The sequence below is a fragment of the Heterocephalus glaber genome, unplaced genomic scaffold (genome assembly GCF_053883595.1).
Source record: "Heterocephalus glaber isolate CG9 unplaced genomic scaffold, H.glaber_assembly_v1.0 deba00001531, whole genome shotgun sequence".
Lineage (NCBI taxonomy): Eukaryota > Metazoa > Chordata > Mammalia > Rodentia > Bathyergidae > Heterocephalus > Heterocephalus glaber.
This window is the reverse complement of record NW_028258329.1, coordinates 7,319,878-7,347,195: the sequence shown is the minus strand read 5'-3', so window position 1 is coordinate 7,347,195 and position 27,318 is coordinate 7,319,878. Positions and strand designations below refer to the sequence as shown.

At 50.4% G+C, this 27,318-nt stretch overlaps 1 protein-coding gene across 2 annotated transcripts; it reads left to right on the top strand.

The window, feature by feature from the left end:
* Positions 1-1,587: 1,587 nt before the first annotated feature.
* On the top strand, positions 1,588-27,318 carry Synm (synemin). 2 transcript variants are annotated; one of them, XM_004852703.4, is made up of 5 exons: positions 1,589-2,510; positions 6,767-6,891; positions 18,244-18,314; positions 21,234-23,659; positions 24,557-27,318. In XM_004852703.4, exons 1-5 carry the CDS (start codon positions 1,704-1,706, stop codon positions 24,869-24,871), a joined length of 3,744 nt encoding a protein of 1,247 aa, XP_004852760.1. In that variant the 5' UTR covers positions 1,589-1,703; the 3' UTR covers positions 24,872-27,318. The 2 variants fall into 2 exon arrangements, with proteins under 2 accessions (XP_004852759.1, XP_004852760.1); XM_004852702.4 differs by having other exon boundaries at positions 1,588-2,510; positions 21,234-27,318.

The following is a 27,318-nucleotide window of genomic DNA, read 5'->3' as shown; positions in this document are numbered from 1 at the left end:
CTGCCCCGTGTGTGGTCAGAGACTCGGTTTGTGTCACAAAGGGAGCCCTGGAGGCTTTCTCGGGGGACCTTCCTGGACCACCCTGCTGGCCGACCCACTTCCATGCTGTCCGCAACATCCACAGACTGGATCCCCGCCATGAAGGGCCCTGTGGCCGGTAGATGACTCTTCAGGCCTCCCCTGGGCAGATTCATCCCCACCCAACCAAGGGCCAGGTGTGTTTGCTCCTGTGCCCCTCACTGCTACTTATGCTGCCACTGTCATCCGTAACTTAAGTAACTGTCATGAAAAGTACTGAAATGCAAGTATGCAAAAAGAACTGTGGTTTCTATGGCAATTAAATCAAGTGCTTTCTTAAGGGCACACTGTTGAAGAAAAGAGAAAATGCTGGCTGTCACACCAGATGCGCATATGGGGGCCATGGTGATTGTAAAAGTTTGGGGTAGATTAGGTATCTAGAAAGGTCCTCAAAGCTTTTTAGTTCTTTCTCCAACGATGCTGTAAAGTGCATTGTCCCTCAAGGGCAGTTTGTGTAGGATAGGAAAGAAACTAGAACTCAAGTCAGCCTGTATGGAAAGAAAAGTCTACCCTGCACATCTCAACAGAGGGGCACAAATGGAGATGTGTCTACACTAGGGGATTTAGCTCAGTGGTTTTGCCACCTGCCTTGCAAGTGCAAGTTCCTGACTGAGTTCAAGCCCTGGTACCAGAGGGAAAATAAAAGAGACTTGTAGAGAGCCCAATAACTCCTCAAATGTTTTGTGCTTTCAAAATATTTTAAGATAAAGCTAATTTGTTTCACTTATACCATTAATTTCTTTGGTTCATTGAAAAGAAAATTTTCTCCTTTTGTTTCTTCTTTGTACAGAGAATTTTTTTTTTGTCTATGACTTGTATTCTGAGTAACATTTTGGCCATTTTTTAAAGATCGTGATACATAATATATTATTAACCATTGTTATTCTCTTATTTTGTTATGAAATTTTGTTTTTCATAAAAACAATTTTATATTTTATCCATATTTACTTGTATTATGGTAAAATAAAAAATTAAAGAGTCCCTAATGCTCACATACATGAGAATATGTATACATGTGTGAATACAATGTATTTTACAGGAATATATAACTTTTTCCTCTTTGTGGCGCTAGCGATCTAACCCAGGGCCCTGTGCACGCTAGGCAAGCACGCTATCTCTGATCTATATCCTCATTTCTCCCAAATTTTAAAAATAGAAAAGTCCCCAAATGTAGCACCTCAGATGAGAAGTATCCCACAAATACAGTACTGAGGTTCGCCGCTACTCAGAACGTCCCACTTAGTGGCGGCTTCTTCTTCATCCGCGAAAGCAGAACTTTTGGGTGCCTTAAGTAGGCAGTGCGAGCCCTGTCGGGCCAGCCAGCCACCGCCCGTAGCAAATAACCCAGCGGCTGCGCCGCGCAGCTGGCGGCGTCGCGGTCACCCCGGCAGGGGGCGCTGTCCGGCCACAGAGGCCGCGCCGGGCCGCGCTCTGATTGGCTGGAGGCCGTGGCCAGCGCCCCGCACCTCCCGCCCAGTCCGCTAAGTGCCACGGCTCAGCAGCGCCGGCCCAGTCTGCGGGCCTCCGGGGCGACGGCGGGGCCGGCGAAGCGGGGCAGGCGGCGGAGGGGACAAGATCCGGGCAGGAGGGCAGCGGGCGGCCGGAGAGCCCTGCGCACGCACGAGATGCTGTCGTGGCGGCTGCAGACCGGGCCGGAAAAGGCCGAACTGCGGGACCTCAACGCCCGGCTCCACGACTACGTGTGCCGGGTGCGGGAGCTGGAGCGCGAGAACCAGCTGCTGGAGGAGCAGCTCCGCGGCCGGCGCGGCGAGGAGCAGCTGTGGGCCGAGGGCCAGGCGCGCTTCGCCGAGGAGGCGCGCGGGCTGCGGGCGCAGCTGGACGCGCTGAGTTGGGAGACGGCGCTGGCCGAGGGCGAGCGCGACGCGTTGCGGCGGGAGCTGCGGGAGCTGCGGCGGCTGGGCGCGGAGGAGAGCGCTGCCCGCGGCCGCCTGGACGCCGAGCTGGTGGCGCAGCGGCGGGAGCTGCAGGAGGCGCTGGGCGCGCGCGCCGCCCTCGAGGCGGTGCTGGGCCGGCTGCAGGCCGAGCGCCACGGCCTCGACGCCGCCCGTGAGCGCGCCGTGCGGGAGCTCCGCGCGCGCGCCTCCGCCCTGACCGTGCACTTCCGAGCCCGCGCGCGCCCCGCCGCGCCCCCTCCGCGCCTGCGGGAGCTGCACGGCAGCTGCGCGCTGCTGGCGGCCGAGTCCTGGCGGGAGAGCGTGCAGCTGTACGAGGACGAAGTGCGCGAGCTGGAGTTGGCGCTGCGACGCGGCCAGGAGAGCCGGCGAGAGGCCGAGGAGGAGGCGCGGCGGGGCGCGCAGGAGGCCGAGTCGCTGCAGCGCCAGGCCCTGGAGCTGGAGCAGCTGCGCGTGCGGCTGGAGGAAGAGCTGCGGCGGCTGCGCGAGGAGCACGGGCTGCGGGCCGAGGAGCGGCAGGTCCGTGCCCGGAGCGGCGCCTCCCCGCCCCGCCCGCTCCGCCCGGCCCTCGGTGGGGGTAGGGAGGCGGCCGGGTCCCCCCTGGGTGCGGCGCCCAGGACGGGCAAAGCTCGCCCGGAAAGACCTGGGAACCCGGGCGCCGAGAGCCTCTTTGCTCCGTGGCGGGACCCCAGGGCCCGGGCGTCTCCCCAGCCAGGGAAGAAAGAAGGGCAGGGTCCTTAGGTCCCTTAGGCTCTCGGGACAGACAGGTCCTGGTGCACAGCCCGGCCCCATCATCTGGTTAGGTTGGTAGTTAACTTCAGATCTCGCCGTGCCCGTGGTCTGGATGTCCTGACAGCCACTCTGTTAGCCCCGGGCTTTTCTTTCAGTTTCCCGTGCTTCTTAGACCTCGTAGACAGACCCAAAAGTCGACCGAGAAACCTGCCTGACTTCCAGCAGTGACGGTGCGTTCCCACTCGGATAGTCTGCGAGCTGGGAGGTTTCAAGACAATCGTAGGTCCGTACGTGGAGGGCGCCCATTTTAAGTTAGTTTCCAAAATGGGTTTTCTTTTGCCAGAATGATTTCTCAGCTGGAGGCAGCTGGTCGTGGCTGTCTGGACTTTTTACACCCCGCCCCCAGGGGCACCGACCACGATCAGAAAAGAATCGGAGGTATTTTGCTCACAGTGTTAGCTGATGTCAGCTCCCAGGGTAGTGTAAAAGTGAGGGAGACAGGTCCCGGTGGCGGGATGTTATTACAAGCACGGACTGATACAAACAGTTCCTATTTCAGAGAAGCAGCGTCCTCCCCGCTGACACCCGAGGGCCGCACCGGTGCCCAGCACCCAGTCCACTGCTGGTGTTTGGCTCCTGCCTTGCCCAGCCTCGGCCAGAATTGGAAATAGTCCCAAATCATCCTATCAGTAGTTCCCAGAATGACAGTCTGAAACAACACGGGCACAATATCAGGAAGATTTGAAGACAGCAGTTTGCAGCTGTGAGCTGAGGATTCAAGAGAGAGTAATTTGTGCGATTTTAAAAAATAGAAGGGAGCATTGAGGGAGCTGGTGTGGAGTGACTGGCGATGTGACAGGCAGCCACAAATAATCACCAACGCTCTACTGATTAGCTCTTAGCCCCAGCACTGCACCAGGATTTCAATGTTCAAAGCCCTGGAGAGGAGATGAGAAACCATAACGTGACAGGGGACTTAATCTCATCCTTTACTTGGCTCGTTTCAGACCTTGAAGCTCTGGCTTCAGTGTTCCTTTTAGCAGCAAAGTCCTTATCCCCCTGACGGTTCCCCCCTGGAACCCCGAATTTGTGACAGTGAAAAGCAGACTTACCCTGATTGGAGGACAACGTGGGGACTTGGAAGTGGAGTTAGAACCACTGCCCACCCTTCCTCCATTCAAGGCCCTGGGCCACCCAGGGAAGGGCCCTTCCTGAGGTCACATAGGACCCAGCTTCCCAGCCGGCGATACCCTGTCTTGGAATTTGCTCCTTTCCCCTAAAAGTAGAAACCAAGGACAGTTGGTAAGGACGTGGATTATTTCCAGCTCCAATTTGTGGAGGTTTTGTTTTACTGGATGTTACACTACCGTATGCAATTCCTGGTTGGCTTAAAGCAACCATATTTTAATCTACATTCTGAAAGATTTAACACCAATCAAAAAAGCACTCAGAACTACGTGGAGTAAGAATCAGTGATCTAACCCCAAGCCTCGAATTTTAAAAAAATTCCACAGATACTCAGGGGAGACAGAAAGTATCCTTAAAACTAGGTTAATTCCCATGCTGAGTGTTTTATTACTAACAGCACTTTCCGTGTGCTTCTGCTCAGTTAGGTCCATTTTACAGATGATGAAAGGGAGGCAACATGACCACCTGGTGTGAAGGTGGCCAACTACGGTCCCCTGCCCAGGCTCCAGTGCATGAGCAACTGATCCCTGGGCCCATTTCCTCTCATCTGCCTGCTGTGTCCAAGAGGAGCCTTTAGCTACTAGCACTCCTTATTCCTGGAAGAATGCTAACTGCTCCTAAGGCCCAGCCCAGAGGTGCCTCCTCCTAAAACCCTGTGGTGCTTTCAGCCCCCTGCAGCTGGCTGTTGTCAGAACAGTTTTAAATGAGATCTCTCCCATTTACCTTGTCCCCTCAGAGGACCCCCCACCGGGAGACAGGAGCAGGCACTGTAGGCAGAGGAGGGGGTTGGCACCTCGCAGCGCCCAGTGTCTCCCTGGCCTCTGGTCCCCTCTGCAGCCTGAGGCCCCTGCAACAGGTGGTCCTTCCCAGGTGGCTGCACACCTCTACTGCCCCATGCCGCAGGCCTGCCAGAGATGTTTGCTGCATAGACAGTCAAGTTCCCAGCACTTTACATGTGAATCAGCTAAAACATGTGACCTCTGTCTCAGGGTTTTGCAATATGAGGTGAGAAGGCTCCTGCTTGGGCTGGAATTAGTATACTGCGTCTGGTGTCCCAGCGCTCTGACCTGGCCCAAAGCTGAAGCTTCACTTGATCACCCAGATTGATATGGTTTCTATGGAGACTGTCAGGGACCAATAAGTTTTATGTTCCTCTGTGCCTGCTTCCAAAAGTCAACCAGTTTTCCTTTGACAGTTGAGGAAGAGTTGAGTCAGATGGAAATGTGTTGGCAACTATTCTTGCTTCGACTGAAGCAGTTCAATTTTCCTTTTCATATTCTGTGGCATGCAGAGCTATTCTGTGTCCTCGGTGGGGACAGAGAAACCCCCTTTGGCACAGCTGGGGAGTCTTGACCTGTGGGTGGAGAATTGAGTTCATATAATATTTTTTTCTAAGCAGTTTAGTGACACTTGAACTTATTTGTGAAGAATAAATGACAAATCTTCAACTTTTAATGCTTAGATCAAATTTTCTATATTCTCTATTATTTGTAATTGTAATTTAATAATGAATATTATATATTTATACAAGCTATATAATTATATATTAATGATATATAATTAATATATGATTCATGAAATATATGTACTAATAGTATATATAATATTATATAATATATATATATATATATATATATTTCTGACCTTCTACCTGAATTTAAAACAGGGGAACATAAGATTTTAACATAGAGACTTAATTATAGAATGTGTGAATGTCATAGATATATCTCTGTCACTTAAATCCAGTCTGGCAAGTGGTCTGCTTTGGTGAACTACATTATCTGCTCTTTGTGCCAGCTTTGGGGGTTAATGTTTCCACTCTGGGACCATTGTCAGTGGTTCTTAAACTTACTTCTTTGCTTTAAGCTAAGTGGGCTTAGCACCCTTTTATACAGAGAGACCCTAACACAACCACTGGCTTGGAATGGAGCTACTATAGAAAGCAGAGCGATTTGCATGATGATTATGCATTTGAAAGTAATAAATCCGGGGTGAGGTCGTGGTCAAGTCCATTCCTTCTACAGACATTACAGATTTATTGTGGACCCTCAGAATCTTGTGAGGTGCTTCTGGTGGCCAGATTCCAGCAGCGAGGAAAACATATTCCCTCTCAGTAGTCTTACAGTTTTTTAATTCTCTAGTGACAAGTGTTTGTAAGCGTGGCTTCGTTTAGTTCATGGCATTCAGAGAGAACACAGTTGGATACGGGGCAGCTTCGTCTCCTGGCCAGGAATAGCTGGAGAAATGGAGGTGATGAACCGGTGTGGGGGCCAGGAAGAAGTACCAGGGAGTGATGCTAACTGCATTGTGCAAGTAGATGCGAAAAGAAGGTTTATATCCAAGTTTGAGTTTGTTCATTTCTACTTGAATATATTTCTCCCGAGATGATTTTAAAGCAGCTTTTCTGGATGATATAAAGAATTCTGTATCTGTTTACTTGTGTATTATGGGGGAAATAATGACTTTGGGAGCAATTTTAGTTCAATTCTCAGTGACTTCTGCCTCAAGTATTGTAAAATCCTCTGAAATGTAGTCATGGCTTATTTTCAACAGCATCTTGTTGACCAGTTAGGTATACCAGAGTCTAAACTGTACAGATGATCTGAACAAACTCTTTAGCATTCATTATTACTAGAAAGTCCAGAGAAGTAAGTGTTCTGTCCAAATCTTCCAAGTACTATACAAAAAAAAATCTCCCATACAGAAGAGAAACAGTCTTTGAAACCATCCTTGCCAGTGAGTGCATGTGTAATACGCCAGGAGGTTTTTCATCACTTTTTATTTCTTGCAGTATTGGTACCTTCAGCTCAACCCCATAAAGTACTTGGATCTAAACACACTTCTGTTCTCTTAAGAGGGTGATTGACTGCCTGGAGGATGAGAAGGAGGCCCTCACCTTGGCCATGGCTGAGAGACTGAGGGACTATCAGGAGCTTGTGCGAGTGAAGACTGGCCTCAGCCTGGAGGTGGCGACCTACAGGTAAGGACACTGTGCCCTGTCCATGCTGAATCCAGTGATGAACTCACTGTAGCCTTGGGGGCATCCTTGTGGCTTTGTGACAAGCAGAGCGACCCTTGGCATGGCTCAGTGGGAACAGATCAGGGGCTCTCTCAGGTCACCAGGCAGGTAACAACCGAGTCTTGCAGTTGCTGTGTCGTGGTCCCTGTTTAAGAGCCTTGTACATGTCAACGTGGTGCATTAGATACTGTGTTTACAGAGGAACAAAATTAGAGAAGTTACAGGGCTAGAAAGTGGAGGGCCAGGATTTAGGCCCAGGAGGCCTGAGTCCATGTGCCTGTTGGCTGTTGCTTCAAATCTCAGGGCACTGATGCCCTGTCCCGCCCTCTCCACATAAGTTTGGCTTCGCAAAAGTGCATCTGTGTCATGAGATTAGCATAGAACTCTTGTGAAGCTGGCTTTGTTTACCAAGACATTCACTTGAATTCAACTTGTGCAGCTCACATGGAAAGGCCACGGAACATGCAGAGGGGCTAAGTGCTGAGCAGGTGGCAGCATGCAGGGATCCTGGGCAGATCTGCTTTCTCCCATTCATGTGACCCTCCCTGTCCCCAGCTGGTCATTGATCTTTGCTTGGGGAGTGCCCCTTACTTCCTGGCAGCCATCATGCGTGGCAAGGCTGCTACCACCAAGGGCCTAGGTTTCTTCTTGCAAGCATGATGATGAAACTCAACACTATGGAGCCCTTGGGCCTGCTGGACCTGGTACTAAGTACATTGCGGCTGGTCTCTGCTCTGGGTCACTGAAGTGGACCCATGCACCCCTGTCCACATGAGAGGCCTGGTGAGGGCCAGAGCCAGTCAGACCTGACCCAGACCTGTGCCAAACCATGTACAGTAGGCACGATGCCTGCCTCACTCAGGATGGTGATAAGAACAAATGGACTGCAGGTGTGAATGGGCTTTGGCAACTGTCCTGGCAGAAGAGTAGAAGACGTAGTTAGTTGTTAATCCCGTGTTTCGATGGCATCATCCCTGACAGGTGACAGGGTTAAGCCTGGAGAGGATAAGGAGGGGACTCTGGTTGGAGACAGAGCAAGGACAGGCCCCAGGCCTAGTGCATCAGGCTGCCTCTGCATATCACAGTGGCCTGGGTTGCTTTGCTGCCCGTTAAGAGACTGGGTATGTGGAAGTGCGTTCTTGTAGTCCACACTGCAGCCTGGGGCCTGCCTCACTGTGTTTGTTTTCTGGAAGACTTGTGCCAGCCTGGCTTCACCCCAGCCCTTGCTTCCATCTGAGAAGAGGGACCTTGCTATCGGGCAGCCCCCACCTGTGCCCAAGCAGGCTGCGAAGGGACGAGGTCTTCACGTGGGCACAACAGCCCTTGGAAGATCTCAGCTGCCCTGAGGGGTGCTCCTGGCGCTAAGCCTTGATTCCTCGCACCAAGAGCTGTACTTTGGCTGAGTTCTGCAGCAAGGACACAGGCTCCGGGGTCAGAGCCCAGTGTCTTCCCCCAGGCCCTTCTTTGGCACACTTGGAAATCTCGGAAAGAATTGCCAGATTGATTGGTTGCATATGCACATACATGCTGTGTGAGATGATACAGACGCTCATAAGAAATGCATCAAAACAGGTGTGATCAGGGGGAAAGAAACAGACATCAGGGATTTTTCACTGGGACAGAAACCCTTCCCAGACTGGCTCAGGTTATACGAGGAATTTATTACTCGTATAACCAAAAAGGCCCTGGGTTTCAGCGCATGTGGCCAAGGTGGCTGGAGGAAGTTGATGGGGATCTGCCCCGACCTCCACTAGGCTCTTTCTTCCTTCGAGCCCTTCTCACTGATGGCAGGTTGGGCCCAAGCAGGCTTAAGATCACTCAACCTCGAGCTCTAGGTCAAGGAGGGGCTCCTCCCCAGTGGTTCCAACGGTGCTGGGCCCAGCTCTCTGGCTCTGTGCCCCAGCCTGACAGCAGGGTGAGATGCCCCAGAGCCGATGTGGATGTGGCCAGCCTCTCTGAGTCATGGCCACTGGAACCGAGAGGCAGGCGGCCCATAGTAGGTGCAGTGCTAGGGCAGATGCCAGGCAGGCCCCTGGACTGCATCTGTGCCCGGTTAGGTAACACCCCAGGTCAGGGGATCTTTTCCCTACAGAGAGGGTTACATTTCCTCATTTCCTTTTTAAATAGCTCTCTGGGTTGCAATCAGGAGACTTTCATCTTGTGCTTTGTTTCACTGGGATGCTGAGCCTGTTTCCTGCCTTGTACTGCCTGCAGCTCTGGTCCTAAAAAGACAAGAGTGCTCAGGTGGACAAGGTGGATAGCTTGCCTAGAGGCCAGGGCCTGCCTTTCTGGTAGGGTATTTGCAGCCCTCCCCGCTTAGCTTTTTCAAGGACATCGATTGTGAGCCATTTTTGTTCACTGTCCTATCGGGAGGGACAGAGTTTATTGCTTCTCTTTTGCTGGCATTTCACTAGCCCACTTACAGACTAGTGTGGCCATCTCCTAGGCATTTGGAGCCATCAGTGCTTTTAGGAGGTGAGCGATCGATTTCACTGCACCTCTTTCCACCTTCTGAGTTTGCCTGGGGCAAATGCTGAGCCCTGGCAGGAGCCTGGATGCTCCTGGCCTGCCCAGCGGCAGACGACCCTGCATCAGTGTTAGAATTGCCACTGGCCCGCGTGCTCCAGCTCTGTGGTTTAGTCCAGGAGATGCCCTGGGCATCAAAGGCATAGGCAGCTGAGTAGAACTCCTCTCTTTGTAACAGCCAAAACCCGGCATGTTTAATCTTATCTCCATGGAGTCTTGAAGTAAGCCCTGTCATCCTCAATGGGGTTCTTTCCTAGAGTCTGTTCCGTTGCTCAGAATCTGAGGACAGCTGCTCGAACTCCCATGTGGGTCCGTGTACTTTTGATCTAATGGACTTTACTCCTTCTCTAAAGTGTCCACCAGATCTTTACAAATCTTGACCCAGCATTTTCGAGAAAGCTGACCTTCCTCCCACCCCTGCTTTACCGAGGGCAATGAGATGGCCACAGCCCGATGGGGCAGAGGGGCCGACAGTGGCCAAAGCTGAGACTGGAAATGCTCGCGCTTCTGACTTCCTGTTGGTATTCCCCAGGGGGCCGTTACCCCTCTCCCAAAACAGCTTTGTGAGTGCTTAGCATCCTCTGGGTCGCCTGAGTGCACATCTTGTGTGGAAGGGATAGGGGTCGGATCTGGGCTCCTCAAAGCTTACCGGACATTTTGCTGCAGTTTTTCTGCTGACCAAGCCCAGCTCTCCAGGACCTGTAGTCCTTCCCAGGTCAGCTATCTGGCTCTTCCCGGAGGCTTCATAGTGAAAGAGAAACATGAAATCATAAAATAACGGAACTGCGTATGTATGATTTCCAAATACAGACTTGCAATTAATTTATAAGCAAATGTATGATTTCCTAAAGTAATCACACTCGGATGGAAACCAAGAAAACGTCAGAGTTCAAGTCTGGAGGTTTTTCTCCAGCACCATCAGCCCATTTGTGGTGGGGGAAGACAGATGATCTGCCCTGCAGGTGAGCACGTGAGTGAGAATTTCCAGTGCCAGGGCACAGGCAGCAGGGCCGCCGCCTTTGCCTCCCGCATTGCAGGTGTGATTAGCAGTAGCCATGTGCTGGGCCTGGCATAGCTACAGGCTGGCGGGGCTGTGCTCGCTCCCATCTGCCTGTCACAGTGTGGTGGTCGTGTGGGACTGAGGTACTTGGCACCTGGGACACAATCAGGAGGCTTTTCCTGGAGTGTGCGTCGATTGCAGTCACTCAGCAGTTAGAGGAGAAAAGCGAGATAAAGCATGGGCTGAGGTTCTCAGCCTGGGCTGCAGCTTGAGACCCTAAAATGGCATCGACCCCTGGGCCCAGCTCTAGAGATTCTGATTTGATTTGGGGGCATGGGGAGGCATGGGGGTGTTCAGGAGCCACCAGCACAGAGAGCCACTGGCCCTGGGCTCACCGCACATAGAGTCTGTGCCCAGCAGCAACAGCAGCCTGAGACCTTGGTTGTTAGAAATACAGAATCCCAGAGCCACCCTGAGTCTGCTGGCTCCAAGGGAGCCTCGTGAGCACACTGCTGCCTGCAAAGCAATCCACAGGCAGGGTAAGCACTAAGCCAGACTGCAGAACCCTGGAGCAGGAGATCAAGAATGACAAGTGTAGGAGAGCGAGGATGCGGGGTGCCACACGGACTCACACCAGGCCCCACACGGGTCTTACCTGTTTACAGCATGTGTGACTGTCCCCACAGGGCCACACTGGTCTGCCTGAGTCACAGAATCCTGCAGAGACACCTGGTATGGGGTGGAATTTGAACCTGAAAACACCCTAGATGAGCAACACAACTTAGTCCTTGCTTCCTTAATTTGCAGATTCATGTCAACTTGAATAAGCTCTCTAATTCTTCCCAACATTTTGTTATAAAAAATTTCAAACATAAGAAGAGCTGAAAGAAACATTCAGACATAAGAAGAACACTCCTGTACCTGCTCTCTGGCTTCTTCAGTGAACATATTACTAAATTTGACCGTCTGCCTGTCCGTCCTTGTTAGCATCCTAGAGTAACCTGCCTGTACCGCTGACCATGCATAGATGGCAAGTGCTAACAGCTGTCCTTTGTTCAGCACCTGTCCTAAGTGCCTAGTAGACAGTATCTCCAATCTTTAAAACTTCATCAAAGAGGCCTGAAACCCAGGTCCATGGAAGCTGTTACCTAAAGGATCACACAGCTGGTAAAAAGAGCCTGAGATTTGAACTTCAGGTCTTCAACCAGGCCTTTCACCACCCACACCTGTGGAAGTAGAAAGGCGCTGCATGTACTCAGGTGCTGTGGGCAGAAGATGAAGAGACTCTCCCCACGTCCTCAGTTCCACCATGGGTACAGTGGAGGCCCGTGAAGCAGGCGGGGAGGCCTTCCTGGAGGGGGCAGTGCTTAGTTCTGCTGGGAGGGGAAGTCAGGAAACAACCCGATGGTAAGGGCAGCATGGATGAGAGGACTGAGCCGGCATGGCAGTCGTGACAGTGCCAGGCCTGCGTGTATCCCTGAGCAGCTGGGTTTTGGTGGAAGACTGTGGGTCATGGATGGACAAGAGCCGTACGAGGGAAGCCTTGAGCGTCTCATGAGGTGGGGCATGTGCCCTCAAGCTGCTGCAGAGAGACCTGGTGGGTCACATGCCATGCTGGGCTCAGGGGACCACAGAGGCGGGTATGGTCTTGGTGTTGAGGAACATGAGCCTAGATCAGATGACACGAATCTGAGTGGTAGAAGACAGGAGGCCCCACAAGACACACGAGGTTTCTGGAGATCACGGGGGTTTTGAGAATCTGGGAGGCTTTCAAGAGGGTGGCAGGGCCGGGGTCTTAGCTCAGTGGTTCTGCCACCTGCCTCACAAGTGCAAGGTCCCGAGTTCGATCCCCGGTACCAAAAAAAAGAAGGTGGCGAGATTGGTGAGGGTCTTGAAGGACACTGGAGTGGGGGTTGAATAGACAGAGGAGAGGGGGAAATGAATAGGGGGAAGAGGAAAGGGGAGGAAAGAGGAGGAGAGAAGAGGGGCACAGTGTGTTTGGTGAGAAGTCAGACGGGTCAGGCACCACGGCACACACCTGCAGTCCCATCTTTCTGGCAGGGTGTGGACAGGAGGATTGCAGGTTCGAGCCCAGCTTGGGAAACTTAGCAAGACCCTGCCTCAGAATAAAAAATAAAAACCCCCAAAGGGCTGGCGATGTAGCTCAATGCAAAGGCTCTAGATTCAGTTCCCAGTAACCCCCCCCCATAAATAAAATAAAATAAAGGGGGGGGACAGGATGTTAAATTGACAGATTGCGCATCTCGAGGATATAGTGAAGATGGTTTACTATACCAGGACCAGATGAAGATGTTCAGGGAAGCTGGAGAGATCTTCAAAGGATGTGAGATTTGAGCTGGGACTTGAAGGAGTCCCAGCTGGGACCTGAGGAGTAAGGAACTGGACTGGCAGAAAGAGGCAGCACGGAGCTTTAGGTGCACGTGTGGCAAAGAACATGAGCTCAGGGAGGGAAATGCAAGAGCAGTGTGCAGAGGTCTAGGGGGAGGCAGAGTGCAGGGCTCTCAAGTGGCAGGCAGGCGACCTGCCTGTGTGGCCAAGAAGCAGCCGCAGACAGGCGGGCTGCAGGTGGCCAGGTGTGAAGGTGAGGGGTCTCTCTGTGTGTCTGAGTGGGGCAGAGCTGGGGAGTTCTGGGGATGAGGACCTGGTGGAAGTGGCCGTACTGGGCTGAGCAGAGCTGGCTAGGGAGGGCGTTGGTGAGGAGCCCGAGTGACTGGGAGGTTTCAGGCCAGGGCTGTGTGAGAAGCATGCAGCTCACAGCTCGCTGCTGCAGGCTGGACCACCCAGAACAGATCCTGCTGGCCAAGAACTGGGCAATGACATGAAGATGGCAGAGACGGGAGTGATGGCAGAGCCCACAGTGTCCGGAGCCCTCTTCCCGCTGCCCCAAGGGTCTGGTTCAGCTGCTGTAGATTGAGGACTGGTAGAAGCACAGCTACAAAAGAAATAGCTTCCGCCTCAAAACAGCCACAAAAAACCTGTCATCAGCAATAAGCTGTTAGAAAATGTAATGGAAAATATCCAGATTTAAAAACCAAGGTAACGATGAGCTCAGGAATAAACAGTGTAAAAACTGCAAAACCCAAGGATGTGGAAACTGCATCACATAAGAGAGGCCCAGCCAAGATTTCTGGTCAGATTGACAGATGATTGCAGTCCTGGACAGGATTCAGAAAGAGGCTTTTTATTTTATGTGTTGGGAGGTGAAGGATGTAATGATTATTCTAAATTTCGCCTAAAAAAAAGGAAGGCATAGTTTTCCAAAAGAAAAACCCTGAAAGAATTCTTGCCTAGCCAGCTTTTATGAAAATGTAATGCAGAGATGTACTGCTTGAGGTCTTTAAGGCAAAAGTCCTTTTAAAAGGTTAAGTTAGGCCTGGGGATTTGGCTCAGTGGTTCCAGTGCTTGCCTTGCAAGTGCAAGGTCCCAAATTCGATCCCCGGTACCCAAAAAAAAAAAAGGTTAAGTTAGAAACAAAGGAGTCAGAAAAATATTCTGTGTGTGTCACGGCAGGGTGTGGTCATGCGAAGCCTCCTCTTTCCTCTTTCTGATCCCGCGGGGCAGAGATGGCATTTTTAACCTGAGGATGCTAGGACTCAGACTGCTAATGAAGCACCAGATAACTCCTAGTGTTCTGATGTTCGTCATTTTAATATTTCTCCATTATTATTATCATCATTATCATTATTATCATTATTACTCGGTAGTGGGATCGAACTCGGGATGTTGCGCTTGGGAAGCCGGTGCTGGAACCACTGAGCTAAATCCCCGGCCCTCTCCATTAGTTTTAATAATATTTCTCCATTAGTTTTCAGACTGTCTGTATCTTTTCATGTGCCAGAAAGGAAAACATTTCTTAGAGGTTTCTTGAGGCCTGGAGAAATACATTTCTTTTTTTTTCAAGTTAAATCCTGCTCTTTTGAAGACTTATAAAAATGCACCGACACTGAGACTTACTTGGCTACTAGGTGAAATGAATAAAACAGAAAAAATAAAATCTTGGAGTTTTAGAGATACATGATTGAGGAGTTGAACCAGTATATTTGGTTGCTACCCAAAGAAATGAATTAACACTCAATTATTTATAAATTTAAATGATCCTGAACCCCCTCCCCTCTTTACTGCCTTTAATTAACTGACAAACCTTTTCCTAAGGTTGGAGAAAGGGATGATGATAAATAACTAGCATCTTTTGAATACTTACTCCGGGGCAGCTCTTGTTCTGAGAAGTTTCCACCTATTTACTTGATTATCACTGCACGCCTATGTGTTCTCCTCATTTCACAGATGGGGAAACTGAGTCACAGTAGGTGTGAGAAGCCTGCCCTGGCCTACAGAACTAAGAAGTCGTAGGCCCAGGACTTGATTCTGGGCAACCTCCAGAGCCATCTCTCTTACTACTCCCTGCCCTTCCTCTCTGTTTTATGAGTAACTGTAGTCCCTGTTGATCTTCCAATTATTTTTTCCAGTCTCTGGTATTGACCTAGAGAGCACTTTCAGGATGAGATTTAATAGCAGCCACAAGGGGAACAGCTGGAAACGGCCCAGCATGGCCGCCTCCTGGTTTCCCATCACATAAAGCCGGTGGGCCTTCTTCCCTCTCAGGTGCAGACCTGGTCTCTCCTTTCAGTTCCTCTGCCTTCCCAGTCACTGTGTCTGGGGTGACTGAGGCAGCCCCCCTCTATCTGTGGAGCTCTGCTTCCCCCAGCCACAGTGAGGGGGCACGGAGGGGTCCTTCTCCTGGCTTTGAGGGTCCCCAGCTCCATACCTGCAGTTAGCCAGGAGATACGAGGCCACACTGGAGCCCCAGGCCCTCAGCAGCTCGCTGCTACCACAAACATCTCTGCCCATCTCTCTCTCCCGCCTCCTGTCCTCATTGATGTGGCTGCATCGTGTGGGGCCCTTGTGCCCGCAGGGGTGAACAGCAGTGGATATGCCCTGAAATTCCAGCTGTGCCAGACAGCCTGCCATCGGGCCAGTTAGGATGTGGGTGGTCCATTAGGACCTGGAGCCTGGCCAGAGGCCACATTACGGCTCACTTTCGCATTGTGGACTTGTGTCAGGTTCCTTAATGAGGCCAGGGACTGAAGTTTTCCTACCATTTGCTTATTTTCCTGCTGGAGGGGCTGCCAACCTGTGGAGCTGTGTGAAATGCTCACTAATAGCCCGTGATTCAGCGAGTTGGCATTTCTCGCCATCTCCAGGGCCTACAGGCAATGTTTTCCTTCACTGCTCTCAAAATAGCCAGGTTTGATGGCAGCCTCACCTCACAACCCTGTGCTGGATGCGCTTCTTAAAGGTGTAGCGTCTGTTCCTGAAACTGCTCCAGGAAGAACATTAAAGGAAATCTCAGCATTTTGTTTCTGCCTTTGCCACTGAGTCCTGGCCACATTGGCAGGGTCCAGATCCCTGCCTGCCCCGCGTGCACCTGCATCTCGAGTGTGACCTCCATGACTGGTGCCCAGCTCTGCACTCAGGCCCTGTGCTGGACGCTCGGGGTGGAGAAGGCAACATCCACCCAGCCTCCTGAGATCTGGCCACTGCTGATGGGACACAGAGGAAAGACTCTCATAGGAGACCGCTGATGGGGTGTTCTGCATGAAATCACCAAGGGAGATTTGCTGAGTTTGCTTTCATGAGTATGGTGTGGAGGGTCTACCTGCGAGATTTGTGCTTCCTGACTTGTGTAAAATGCTGCCATCTCCGGACTCACAGACCTAGCGTAGGGCAGGGGGCAGTATCTGGAGCCCAGCCACCTGGATTTGCCGCTTACTCTCTTCCTGGTGGGCTATGCACTGTGGACAGCCAGGGCCACAGAGTACGTGGCGCTGAGAGATCGAGTTGCGCCTGTCTGCAGTGCTGCCATGATCAGGGAGCCCCGAAGGTGAGGGAGGTGCTCATGCTGCGTCTCAGCCCCCTTCCTGGAGCAGCCTGCGCTCTGTGCCCTGCTCCTGTCCTGAGCTCAGTGTAAGCTTGCTGATGCTTTAGATTTCCCCCAAAAGGAGAACAGAGTCGTCCTCCCCTGAGGGCTGGGGGAAGACATATTTCCTGCAGGGGGACCTGGCTCAATTTCTTGCCCTGACCAGAACCCCCATAGCCACTGTGGGTTCCGGCTCAGCGTGAGTCAGAGGAGCTTTGGTGCCCGAGCAGGACCTGAGCCAGAACTGGGGCATCTCCCCAGGCCGAGGGGCTGCCTTAGCTGTGGGATGGACCCTCTTCTGCTGCTGTTATCCCGGGATAGAGCCCCTCAGGTCTGGCTTTCACCCTGAATGCGCCTCTGATTATGCAGCCCTCAGGGTTTCCTCGGTGATGGAAGCTGTTTGTGTTTCTGGAACCTAAACTGCTCAGTCATGAGGGTGTGGACCAGTTATCGGGCAGTGTCCTGTTTCCTGGCCTCCCCCTGAGTGGCGGGCCGGGCCCAGGACCTGGTGTCCACACATGCGTGCACTTCAGTCACAGCTGCCTTGGCGAGGCCACCCGTGTGCCCTTGGGGATCCCTCCTGCCTCCTGTGCTTTCTCTCAGCTGCCCCCGGGGTTCTTGCATTTGTGGGGATTGCCACAGTTAACCCAGTGGAAAAAGTCTCCGTGCGGTTTGCAGGAGCTGCCAAGTCCCTGCCTGGATGTGAGCTCCCTGCTGTTTTCCTGCCTGGCTCACAGGACTGTTACAGCATTTCCAAAGGGGCTGCGGTCCTGCTTGTCCTTTGCCATATGCAGTGTATTTCTGGAAACTGGGGTCAGTGCCTTCATGACGTTACTCTAGCAACCAAACAAGTGTTGAGCCTAGAGCTGCCAGCAGCTCCGGGGATACCTGGAGTGACCAGCTCAGGGGCCTCTGTGCCCACTCCCTGCTCATGGCTGGGGCCTGAAGCGGTGGGTGTGGATAGTAATTTAAGACTAATTTCAGAGTTTAGAAATCACCGAGTTGGGTATTTTTTACCATTTTATGGAGAGGGCCAACAAGATAGCACTCCAGATGGAGTGAGGCCCATGGGGAGCTACGCGAGGTGAGGGGTCTGCACCTCTCTTATCTTCTCTTTATTCATCTCCAAGATGTCCCCATGGAGCCCAATTTGAAAACCACAGATGCAGCCCGTCCACCTTACTTGCGAATAGTGTTACTCCTTGCTCCCCTCTCAGCCACTCTGCAGGCTGCCACAGACCTGTGACTCCAGGGAGACAGCAGGGGGCCCGCAACGGTTCGAGAGCCCTGGAGCCCAATGTGGAATGTGGCCTGTGGCCTGGATCCCTTCCTGCTGCCCCGAGCAGCTGGACCCTGGTGTCCCCCATGCCCATCTCTCCAGCACTGCCCGGTGCATGTCCTCCTTGTCCCGGTGGGGAAGGCTTTCCAGAGGCCCTGGCTCCCCAGTGCTCCAAAGCCCTGGCCACTCGATCTCTTTGTTCAGCTGGTCCCTGCTGAGCAGTTCTCAGGTGGCCGGAGGTGCTGTGCTGGGTGCCAGGGATGGAGGTGAGCGGAGCCCTGAGGCAGCACAGCCCTGCCCCGGTCTGTGGGGCTGGCAGGAGAGCTCCCCACCTCTCGGTGGGCACAAGTCCTAAGATATTGAACAGGTGCTACCTGATGCTTTTATGAGAGGCAGCTCTCGCTTTCATTTCTTTTATTTTTTAATTGTTGGTGTACTTTTGTGATGCATCGTGATTACATTCATCTCCAGGAACTGGAACATATACATATCACATCTTCATCATTTTTACTCAGCCTCTCCGCCCTCTTTCATTTCATAATGAGTTATTTTTAAAAATTCTTTTTATAGGGCCTTATTGGAAGGAGAAAGTAATCCAGAGATATTAATCTGGACTGAGCACATTGAAGACGTACCACAAGGTAAATGTAAGAAAAGCTCATTATTTAACTTTCAAATGCTTTCCCATCTGAACTGGTCATTCCATGGGGAGAGAGGACAGCACTGCTTGTCCAGAAGGGCAGGGCTTAGCTATGGGTTTTCAGGTCACAGTAGTTCATCTATAGTTCAGTACCAGAAAGATTTTACTTTAGTGGGATGTAATTTAAATTGTTAGGTGGGAGAAGTCCTTAATAAACTTATTTGCTCACCTAACCTATATTTTGACTCTTCCCAGCTAACACGGGGCTAGTGGAAAGCTGGGCAGTGAAAGGTGAGGATGTGGACTTGTTTGTCACAACTTTGAAAAGGACCCTACTTCCCTTTTCCAAAGCAGAAGCTCTGGTTGTAAGTAGCAGGGGAGGTATCCCTTCGGCAGCAGGTAGTCAACATCCGGGAAGCTGCTTCCTCTTGGGACAGAGGTGGGGGAAATTGTACTGTTTCTGCCACCTTCGGTTGGGGTGGCAGCTTAGGAAGATGTGTCTGGGTGTGCTGAGGACTCTTAGTTCAGACCTCGAGCTTCAGGGCAGGGCCATCTTTCCAATAGCCACGGAACTGACATGAGAGAATCTGGTGTTCATTAGAAGGACCTAAGAACTTCTAGGATGACTTTAAAAAAAAAAATCTCCAGTACCAAAATACAAAAACAAAAACAATCTTGTAAGCCTTATAAAATCTTAGAGAAATTCTGGTTAAGCAGTGACAGATTTAAGTTACGTATATGGTATGTTCACTATGCAGTTGTCCCTCCATGTCTGGGGGCATTTCTTTCCAGCACAGACTCTCGATGCTTGAATACTAAAATCAGTGGATGCTTAAGTCCCTAATATAAAGCAGTGCAGAGGCCGGGGAGTTAGCTCAGTGGTTCAACCACGTGCCTTGAAAGTACAAGGTCCTGAGTTCGATCCCTGGTACCAAAAAACTCCAAAAAACAAAAAGCAGTGCAGTATCTTCAGAGAACCTACACACACCGTCCTGGGTACTTTCAGTCATCTGTAGATGACTTATAACACCTAACACAGTGTAAATGCAGGGCTGATAGCTATTATGCTATATGGTTTAGGGAATCATAACCAGAAAAAGTCTGTACTTGTTCAACACAGGTACATTTTCTTTCCCATTATCTTTGATCCTCGGTGGTTGAATATGCAGATGTTGAACCCATGGGACCCACCAACTCAGTAGTTTTACTTTAGTTTACACTGTTCCCATTAGGCACTTCATGTTTTTGTCAGGTCATTGGATTCAGAAAAATAACTTTGATCCTAGTCATCTATGGATGCAGGAAATTTGGTCTCAGACAACACTCTTCAAGTTTGCTTTCTAATTTTGAGAATAAGAAAAACTCAAAGATGTCCATGAACATGGTCATTAACCAGCCTGTCTGGCATCAGTGAACATCTGACATCTATAAAAAAGAGTTATTCCCTCACCAAATTTTAAGGTTTACTTTTTCACCTAAGTTTTTTACATGTGGATGCATAAGGCTGGAAATCTATCACATAAGCTAGAAGGAAGAGAAAGAGATAAAAAGGCCCGGGATGAAGCTCCAAATTTGACTTTGTGCTTCCAGCTAGTTCTGTGTCCCACACAGAAGTATTTAAGTGAACCCACAGCTGAGTTCCTAGACAGTGAATTGATCAGTACTTATCAGTACACATATGTGTCTTCTGTAAAGTTGCCTAAAATAATGTTGCCCTCTTGACAAGAGGAGATTGGCCCAGAGCCAGTCTGTGATCTTCCATGTTTCTCATTGAACCTTCATTTACATACAGAGGGGACTGCTACTGTTTCCTGGGGGTTCATCTTCAGGGCATTCTCAGTTTAAGACCAGTGTGTTGACTGAAAAAGAGGAATCTTTGTGGAAAATGTCTTGGCCCCGAGTTTTTCCCTGTATCCTGGGATCCGAAGGAGGCCCCTGGCCTTGGCTGTCCTTAGGGAGACCAGGGAGTCTCTGTCCCTGATCAGGGTACGGGTAACCACTAGGGGGCGCTCTCAGTGCAGATGGGGCTTCTGGCCATGTTCTAACTCCTGGCTGCCATTCCTATGAGCACCGGGAGAGTCTGGGCCCCAGAAGAGTAGCTCTCTGTAGCCAGATACCCTAAGTATATCTCTCAACTCCAGGATTATGGCATTAGAACAGATGGCAGTGTTGACAACCTGTCTGCTTTCTGCTCCAGCACCTTTTCAAATGACAAAGAGTTGTCAAATTTGAAAGTGGAAGAGATCAAGAAGACTTAAAAGTTAAATTCTTCAATACCTGCTGGCCTAACATAGAAACCAGTAAAAAATAAAAGCATGTTAGACAGAGGAGAGGTATGGTATTTGGTGTTCAGTAATTACATGCTTTGTAATTATAGAGCTCTTCTCTGCTGAAATGAGTAAAATAAACTTATTTCAACAAAGTGGAATTAATGATCCTGAAATATCATAATATTGTGAATTCTCAGCCACAAACACCAGCACCTCTGACTTCTCTGGCACATACGCTACTCTTTAACACCAGACCTCTGACACTTCTGTCAAGATGCGTGAATATTTTAAAATCAGTAACTAGAGAAAAGTACTAGGCAGAAGTATTGAGTGTGCTATATGTTATTGTGACAGGATTTCTAAAGCTATCAAAAAGCTAATTTGGGGACTGAAAATATTTTATTAATAAGGACCTAGCTGTGGTAATAGTATTTATTTTGAAGCCGTAGGATTGGACTTGGAATAGTGCTTTTATGATTAGAGAGAGAGAGAGAGAGAGAGACCTGTCATCTTTTTGTTTTGTTTTGCTTTTTTGGTACTGGGGATTGAACTCAGGTCCTAGTGCTTGCGCAGCAGACAGCGAAACCACTAAGCTAAATCCCCGGCCCAAGACCTGTCATCTTAACGAGCCATTTGTTCAATATCTACAGATTTCAGAAATACATCCTATCGATATACTGACTCAGTATCACAGAAAAATGAAAGAAATCTATTTCCAAAGCAGAAAGCACCTTTTGTGGCTTTAAATCACAGCTCAACTGCATATTCTAATGGGTACCTTGGATCTCAGACAACCATGCCTATTGGAAATACTGCCAGAAGAGGGTTCCTGGCCTCAAGATATTCTGCCTCAGCCACTACCCGGCACAAAGATGTTTATGAGAAAACTGTCAACAGTCAAACCAATTTCCAGACTTTCTCTCCAACCAGAGGTCTTGTAAGAAATACCGATGCTCAAGTGAGAACATTTCCTGATAGAGCAAAAACTGTAGTTACAAGTGATGCCCCCATGTACTTAACCAAAGGTTCCACTGTCATCCAAGAGTCATGCCGAGATCGCTGGGACAGTGTGACAGCAGATGCCTCGGAGAGCACTCGGTCAAATGAGAGGACCATCATTTTGCAAAAGAAAATAGAAGCGAAAGCCACAAGGGAGCAAGAGAGCGACAGATCGGGACCCATCAAAATGAAGCCAGAAGAGAAGATGTTTGATTCAAAAGAGAAAGCCTCAGAGGAAAGAAACTTAAGATGGGAAGAACTGACAAAGTTGGATAAAGAAGCAAGAAAGAGAGAAAGCCAGCAGATGAGGGGGCAGGCCAAAGGGCAAGAGTCACTGAAGGAGAAGACTGTGAAAGACAAGGAGATACCCATTAGTCTAGAAGTGTCCCAGGGCAGCAGATCAGAGGTGTCCCCAAAAGACATACAGACACCCAGAAAGAAGGCTGCTGGTGACAGTAAGGGTAGCAAAGCAGCAGCGAGAGAGACCAGGTTCAGGCTGGACACCAGCGACACTGCCAGCGCTCTGCAGGGCGACTCCATGACAGAAACCATAGCAGAAAACATTGTTACCAGCATCCTTAAGCAGTTTTCCCAGTCTCCCGAAGAGGAAGCATCTGCCAACTCTTTCCCCGATACAAAAGTCACTTACGTGGATAGGAAAGAGCTTCCGGGTGAAGAAAGGACAACAAAGACAGAGATAGTCGTGGAGTCGAAACTGACAGAAGATATCGATGTTTCTGATGAAGCCAGTCTGGAATACCTTTTAAGCAAGGATGTCAAGGAAGTGGGGCTGAAAGGGAAATCAGCAGAGCAGATGATAGGAGACATAATCAACCTTGGTCTGAAAGGAAGAGAGGGCAGGGCAAAGGTTGTCAACGTGGAGATTGTGGAAGAGCCCATGAGCTATGTAGGAGGCAGGAAGACAGAGGAGCTTTCCAGCCCCTTCCAGGTGGAGGAGGTTGACGATGTGTCTCCAGGCTCCAGGGGGCTTGTTGAGGAAGAGGAACGTGATGGAGAGAGCCATGTCACATTCTCAGTTAATCAGCATCAAAGGACCAAGCAACCTGGGGAGAACGTGACTCATGCGGAAGAAGTGTCAGAGGCAGGTGACTCGGAGGGAGACCAGAGTTATTTTGTGTCGACTCCAGATGAGCTCCCGGCAGGGCATGACAGAGAGGATGAAGGCTCGGTGTATGGGCAGATCCACATCGAAGAAGAGTCCACCATCAGGTACTCCTGGCAAGATGAAATCGTGCAGGGGACCTGGAGAAGGAGACAGAGGGACAGCGAGGCAGGAGAGAGGGACGTGCAGGACGTAGATGTTCCAGCACATTCCCCAGGGGGCGACATGGGCTCTGCCCATTGGAAGGAGGAAGCTAGTGGTGAATTTCATGCTGAGCCCACGGTCATTGAGAAAGAAATCAAAATACCACACGAATTGCACACGTCCATTAGGGACACCTTCTCCAAGGAGCCCCGAGAGCAGCTGGCAGAAGTCATCGGGAAGCTGGAGGAAACCCTCCCAGAGCGCATGAAGGCAGAGCTGTCCACCCTGACCAGAGAGGGCCAGGGTGAGCCAGGGAGCGTCTCAGTGGACGTGAAGAAACTCCAGACCACTGGCGGCAGTTCCGTGACCCTAGTTGCTGAGGTCAACCTCTCCCAAACCGTGGATGCTGATCAGTTAGACCTGGAGGGGCTGAGCAGAGATGAAGCCGATGAAATAGAGAAAGCGGTGGAGTCGGTGGTACGAGAGAGCTTGAGCAAGCGACAAGGCCAAGCGCCTGGTAGCCCGGACAGGGAAGATGGTGGCGTTTCCTTCAAGCGCTGGGCCACCAGGGAACTGTATGGCACGGCTGGAGAGGGGAACGATGCCGGCCAGGCCTCTGGCAGCCCGGAAGAACCCACTGCCCAGGGCCCTGTGTCGGCCACGGTGGAGGTCAGCAGCCCGAGGGGCTTCATGCAGTCACACGTGCTGGAGGACTTAAGCCAGTCTGTGAGGCACATTAGACTGGGCCCCACTGAAGTCTGGAGGACTGAGCAAGTCCCCCACAGAGGACCCACTGGCGAGGTGGTGGAGGTAAGTGAGGACCACAGCCAGGCAGCCAGCGTACGAGGAGCCAGCCAGTGTGCGAGGCACTTTACCGTGGGTCCCAGTCAAAGTCAAGTGCCCACACAAGTTATCTTCCAAGGCCCCGACTCTGCCTGGCAGGAGGCAGGGGGCACAGAAGAGCCCGGCCTGGCAGAGCTGTCTGCAGACACTGACAGAGGGGGGAGGCACAGCACATTTGGTGCCCAGCAGTTTCATGCTGAAAAGGAAATTAGTTTTCAGGGCCCTGTGTCCGGGGCAGTGAGGGCTGGGGATTATTTTGCAACCAAAGAGCCAGTGAGTTCCCAGATTTCTGTATGGCACCTCCAGCTTAGCCCAAAAGAAGGGTTGAGGGAACAAATCCAGTTCATAGTGCCCCCCCCAGACAAAGCAGAGGGGAGCACCAGAGGGGGATCTGTACACACTGCAGAGCTGCCAGGGCCCATTGACATCAGGCCTCAGGGGCATCAAGCCACCGAGCAGGTGGTTCCCCAGTCCATGGTGTCCAGCACCTCACAAGGCACTGTGCACAGGGAGGGCTCCACAGATGTGACCCAGGCCACTCACAGTTACACTTCCGGTAGGAAAATCCTCATGACTGAAAAAAGCACATTCCAGAGGGTGGTTTCTGAATCACCCCAGGAGCATGATGCAGGGGACATGTCAGGGGCAGACATGACATCAGGCGTTAGCAGATCCTTCAGGCACATTCAGCTAGGCCCTACAGAGGCCAGAACCTCAGAACACATTGTCATCCACGGACCCATGTTCAGGACATTTGCACTCGCTGGTTCACAGGAGCCCGCTGAGATAGGCGAGCTGGCCGACAGCAGCAGAACACTAGGACAGCTTGCCCTGGGGCCCAAAGAAACTTCCTTTACCTTTCAGATGGATGTGAGTAGCAGAAAGGCTGCCCCCACCTGGACACAAGAGGCAGGGACGGAAGCGGAAGCTCACAGTGTATCTGACCATGGCGCCTGGAGAGACGCTGGCAGTAGGAAGGACTGGGCAGCTGGCGTGAGCGCTCAGGCCTCTGCTTCGGATGAAGCACACCAAGAGGAGGGCACGGAGCAAGCTAGGTTTGATAAGACGGTGCAGCTGCAGAGAATGGTAGACCAAAGGTCGGTGATTTCAGATGAAAAGAAGGTTGCTCTCCTCTATCTAGACAGTGAGGAGGAGGAGGGTGATGGACAGTGGTTTTGATAAGCAGAAAGATTTCATCTTAAGTAGCATCCTACTTGGTAACAAACCAACAGGTAAAGGCCTTATTTTATGGAGTAAGGGATGTTCACCTCAAAGCTTCTCCTGTTTTACTTTCGTTAGAGAACTCCAGGCAGTGATAATATATTTGAATCTGTAAAGGTTTGAGGTGAATTTGTGCCTTTAAAGGCTGGGGAGTTTTATTTTTGAGATGTGACTTTGACGAAAAACACTTTATCTTTTTAGTCTTAAAAAGTTCCTCTTTCTGAAGTTTTCGCTCCATGTGTGGAGGCGATTTCTACCAGTTTTGCACCTGGTTACAAACGTGGCTTGTATCCGTTTGAAACTATGATTAATTACCAACCGGCAAGATGCTTAAACATTAACCAGATTAAAATAATATATTTAAGAATAGATTTTGTGTGCATGTGCTAAGATGAAATAACAAACTAAAATACATTTTTCTTTCCAGAGTCTTTTCAAGACTCTATATTAAAAAAAACTAAATGATTTCAACTTTAGGAAAAAATACCTAGCTAGAGAGTGAAATTGCTTTCAGTGCTTGAATGAATTGCTTTCTATGTGTAGCACTTTAAAGAATATAGTGTCTTATTCATGGAGAGGATTTCAAATCAGCATGCCTGCTATGTCTGCACAGGTTTCCCCCCACTGGACCCACAGGTGGGGGAAATGAAGATCAGGAATCGCTTACAGTACCATTTCTTTTGTGTGGTACTAGGTCACGGTAGTGCTCAGTCTGAATATTCTGTCTTGTTATCACCTAAGCTCAGGAGCAGCCAGCTCCTGTCAGAACCCGTACCCTTGAGCCTCTCTGGGCCTTCACCCTTAGCAGCAGGATGTTCAGCTTCACTGGAGGGGAGCAGATGCTACAGACCACAAAGAGTGCGTGGAACTCGACTGCAGCTGAACTGGCAGGTTGGTTGTGGCAGGAAAACTGCAACTCGAGGTGGACTGTGCCTCCCAGAGAAGCTGTTCTTGACCCATCACTCATGGATCAAAGGTCTTTCTGAGCTCAGAATGAAGAATAAGAAAGCAACAACCTCACAGAAGCGCTTTGCACTTTCAACAGAAATCCTGGCAGTGGGGCTGTTCCGTCCAGGGAAACATGCAATGTGTTAGACAGAGTGAGGTGTCTGGAGAAAGGAGCTAGGTACTTTTCCTGCAACCCAGCACTGGAGGGTGACCAAGGCCCCACTCCTGGGCCATGCAGTGTGGACCTGCAGGTGTACACCACTGCATTTAAGATATTAGGGTGAGCTTGTCTGGATTTGTTTTATTTCACACATGGGTATTGTCTCTAAAGCTCCCATCTCTAAAGGTGTGGCGTCACATAGGGATAGCATCTCTAGCAGCACAGTGTTCTTGTAGCCCACATCAGTTGCTTTCAAGGATGCTGCCTAAGCTGTGCTTCCTGTAACAGCTCAGTAGACCCAACTGTCAGGTTCCGAGGAAGAAGAATCCGAGGTGATGCCACCTTCAGGTAGGTTCTGACGGTGGCGGGGCACAGTGTGGGACGATCTTCCAGCACCCTCTAACAGGGTTTGTGTCTGGGCCCAGGAACCACTACAGCAGATAGGCCAGGGAGAAAATTTTCTTAGCTGATGAATGGAGGAGAATTACAGTGTACCTCTCAAGATGATGTGGTTTTAAAAAACACCTTGAGTCAGGGTATAGAAAGGAAGTTGATACGAATTGCAACCTTAAATCTTTGTTATCCATCTGCCAGACAAACTAGTGACTGTCAGACAGGTAGACAGGTGACCACTTGTTCAGGGGCTCCTTATTTCTCCTACAGTCAGAGATGTGATGTATTTTTACAGCGACAGGCAATGGTATTTGTCTAAGTGATTTATTAGGATTTGGCCAAGGTGACAGTCTCCTATTTGATGACAAGACTATGAATCTAAGTGGGCCTAGCTGATGTCTCCATCCTAGCCCATGAGCTTGTGAATGGATGCTGATGTGAACAGGTTATTACTATCATGACCCATTTCACTTACTTTGGAAAAGAAGCATCTTAGATTTTAATTTTCCTCTCTACGTTGGAATGCATATCTGCCTGAAGCATTCACCACTGAGGATTGATGAGTTGTCATCGGTTCAAGTCTCTGGGTTACCCAGGAGCAAGGCTTGCCTTTGTCATGCTGGCGAGTTGAGTTGCCCCCTCAGCTCCTTTCAATAAAACCAGTCACTCTGGAGGCGAGAGAAATCAGTGTTGTGGTTGGACAGGGCAGGAACAGCCACTGTTGCCCTATTTAGGATTATTTAGAGAAAGCAGTATTCATTGAATGTTTGTCAACTTCCCGCTGTTTGACAGTTTAAGATGTCTACGTAGAATGGAATCATCTAAGAAGCTGATTTGGCTAACCTGTTCCCTCAAAGGGAAATGTCACAATGTATAGAAATAAAAATCTGAGGAAAAAACCCCA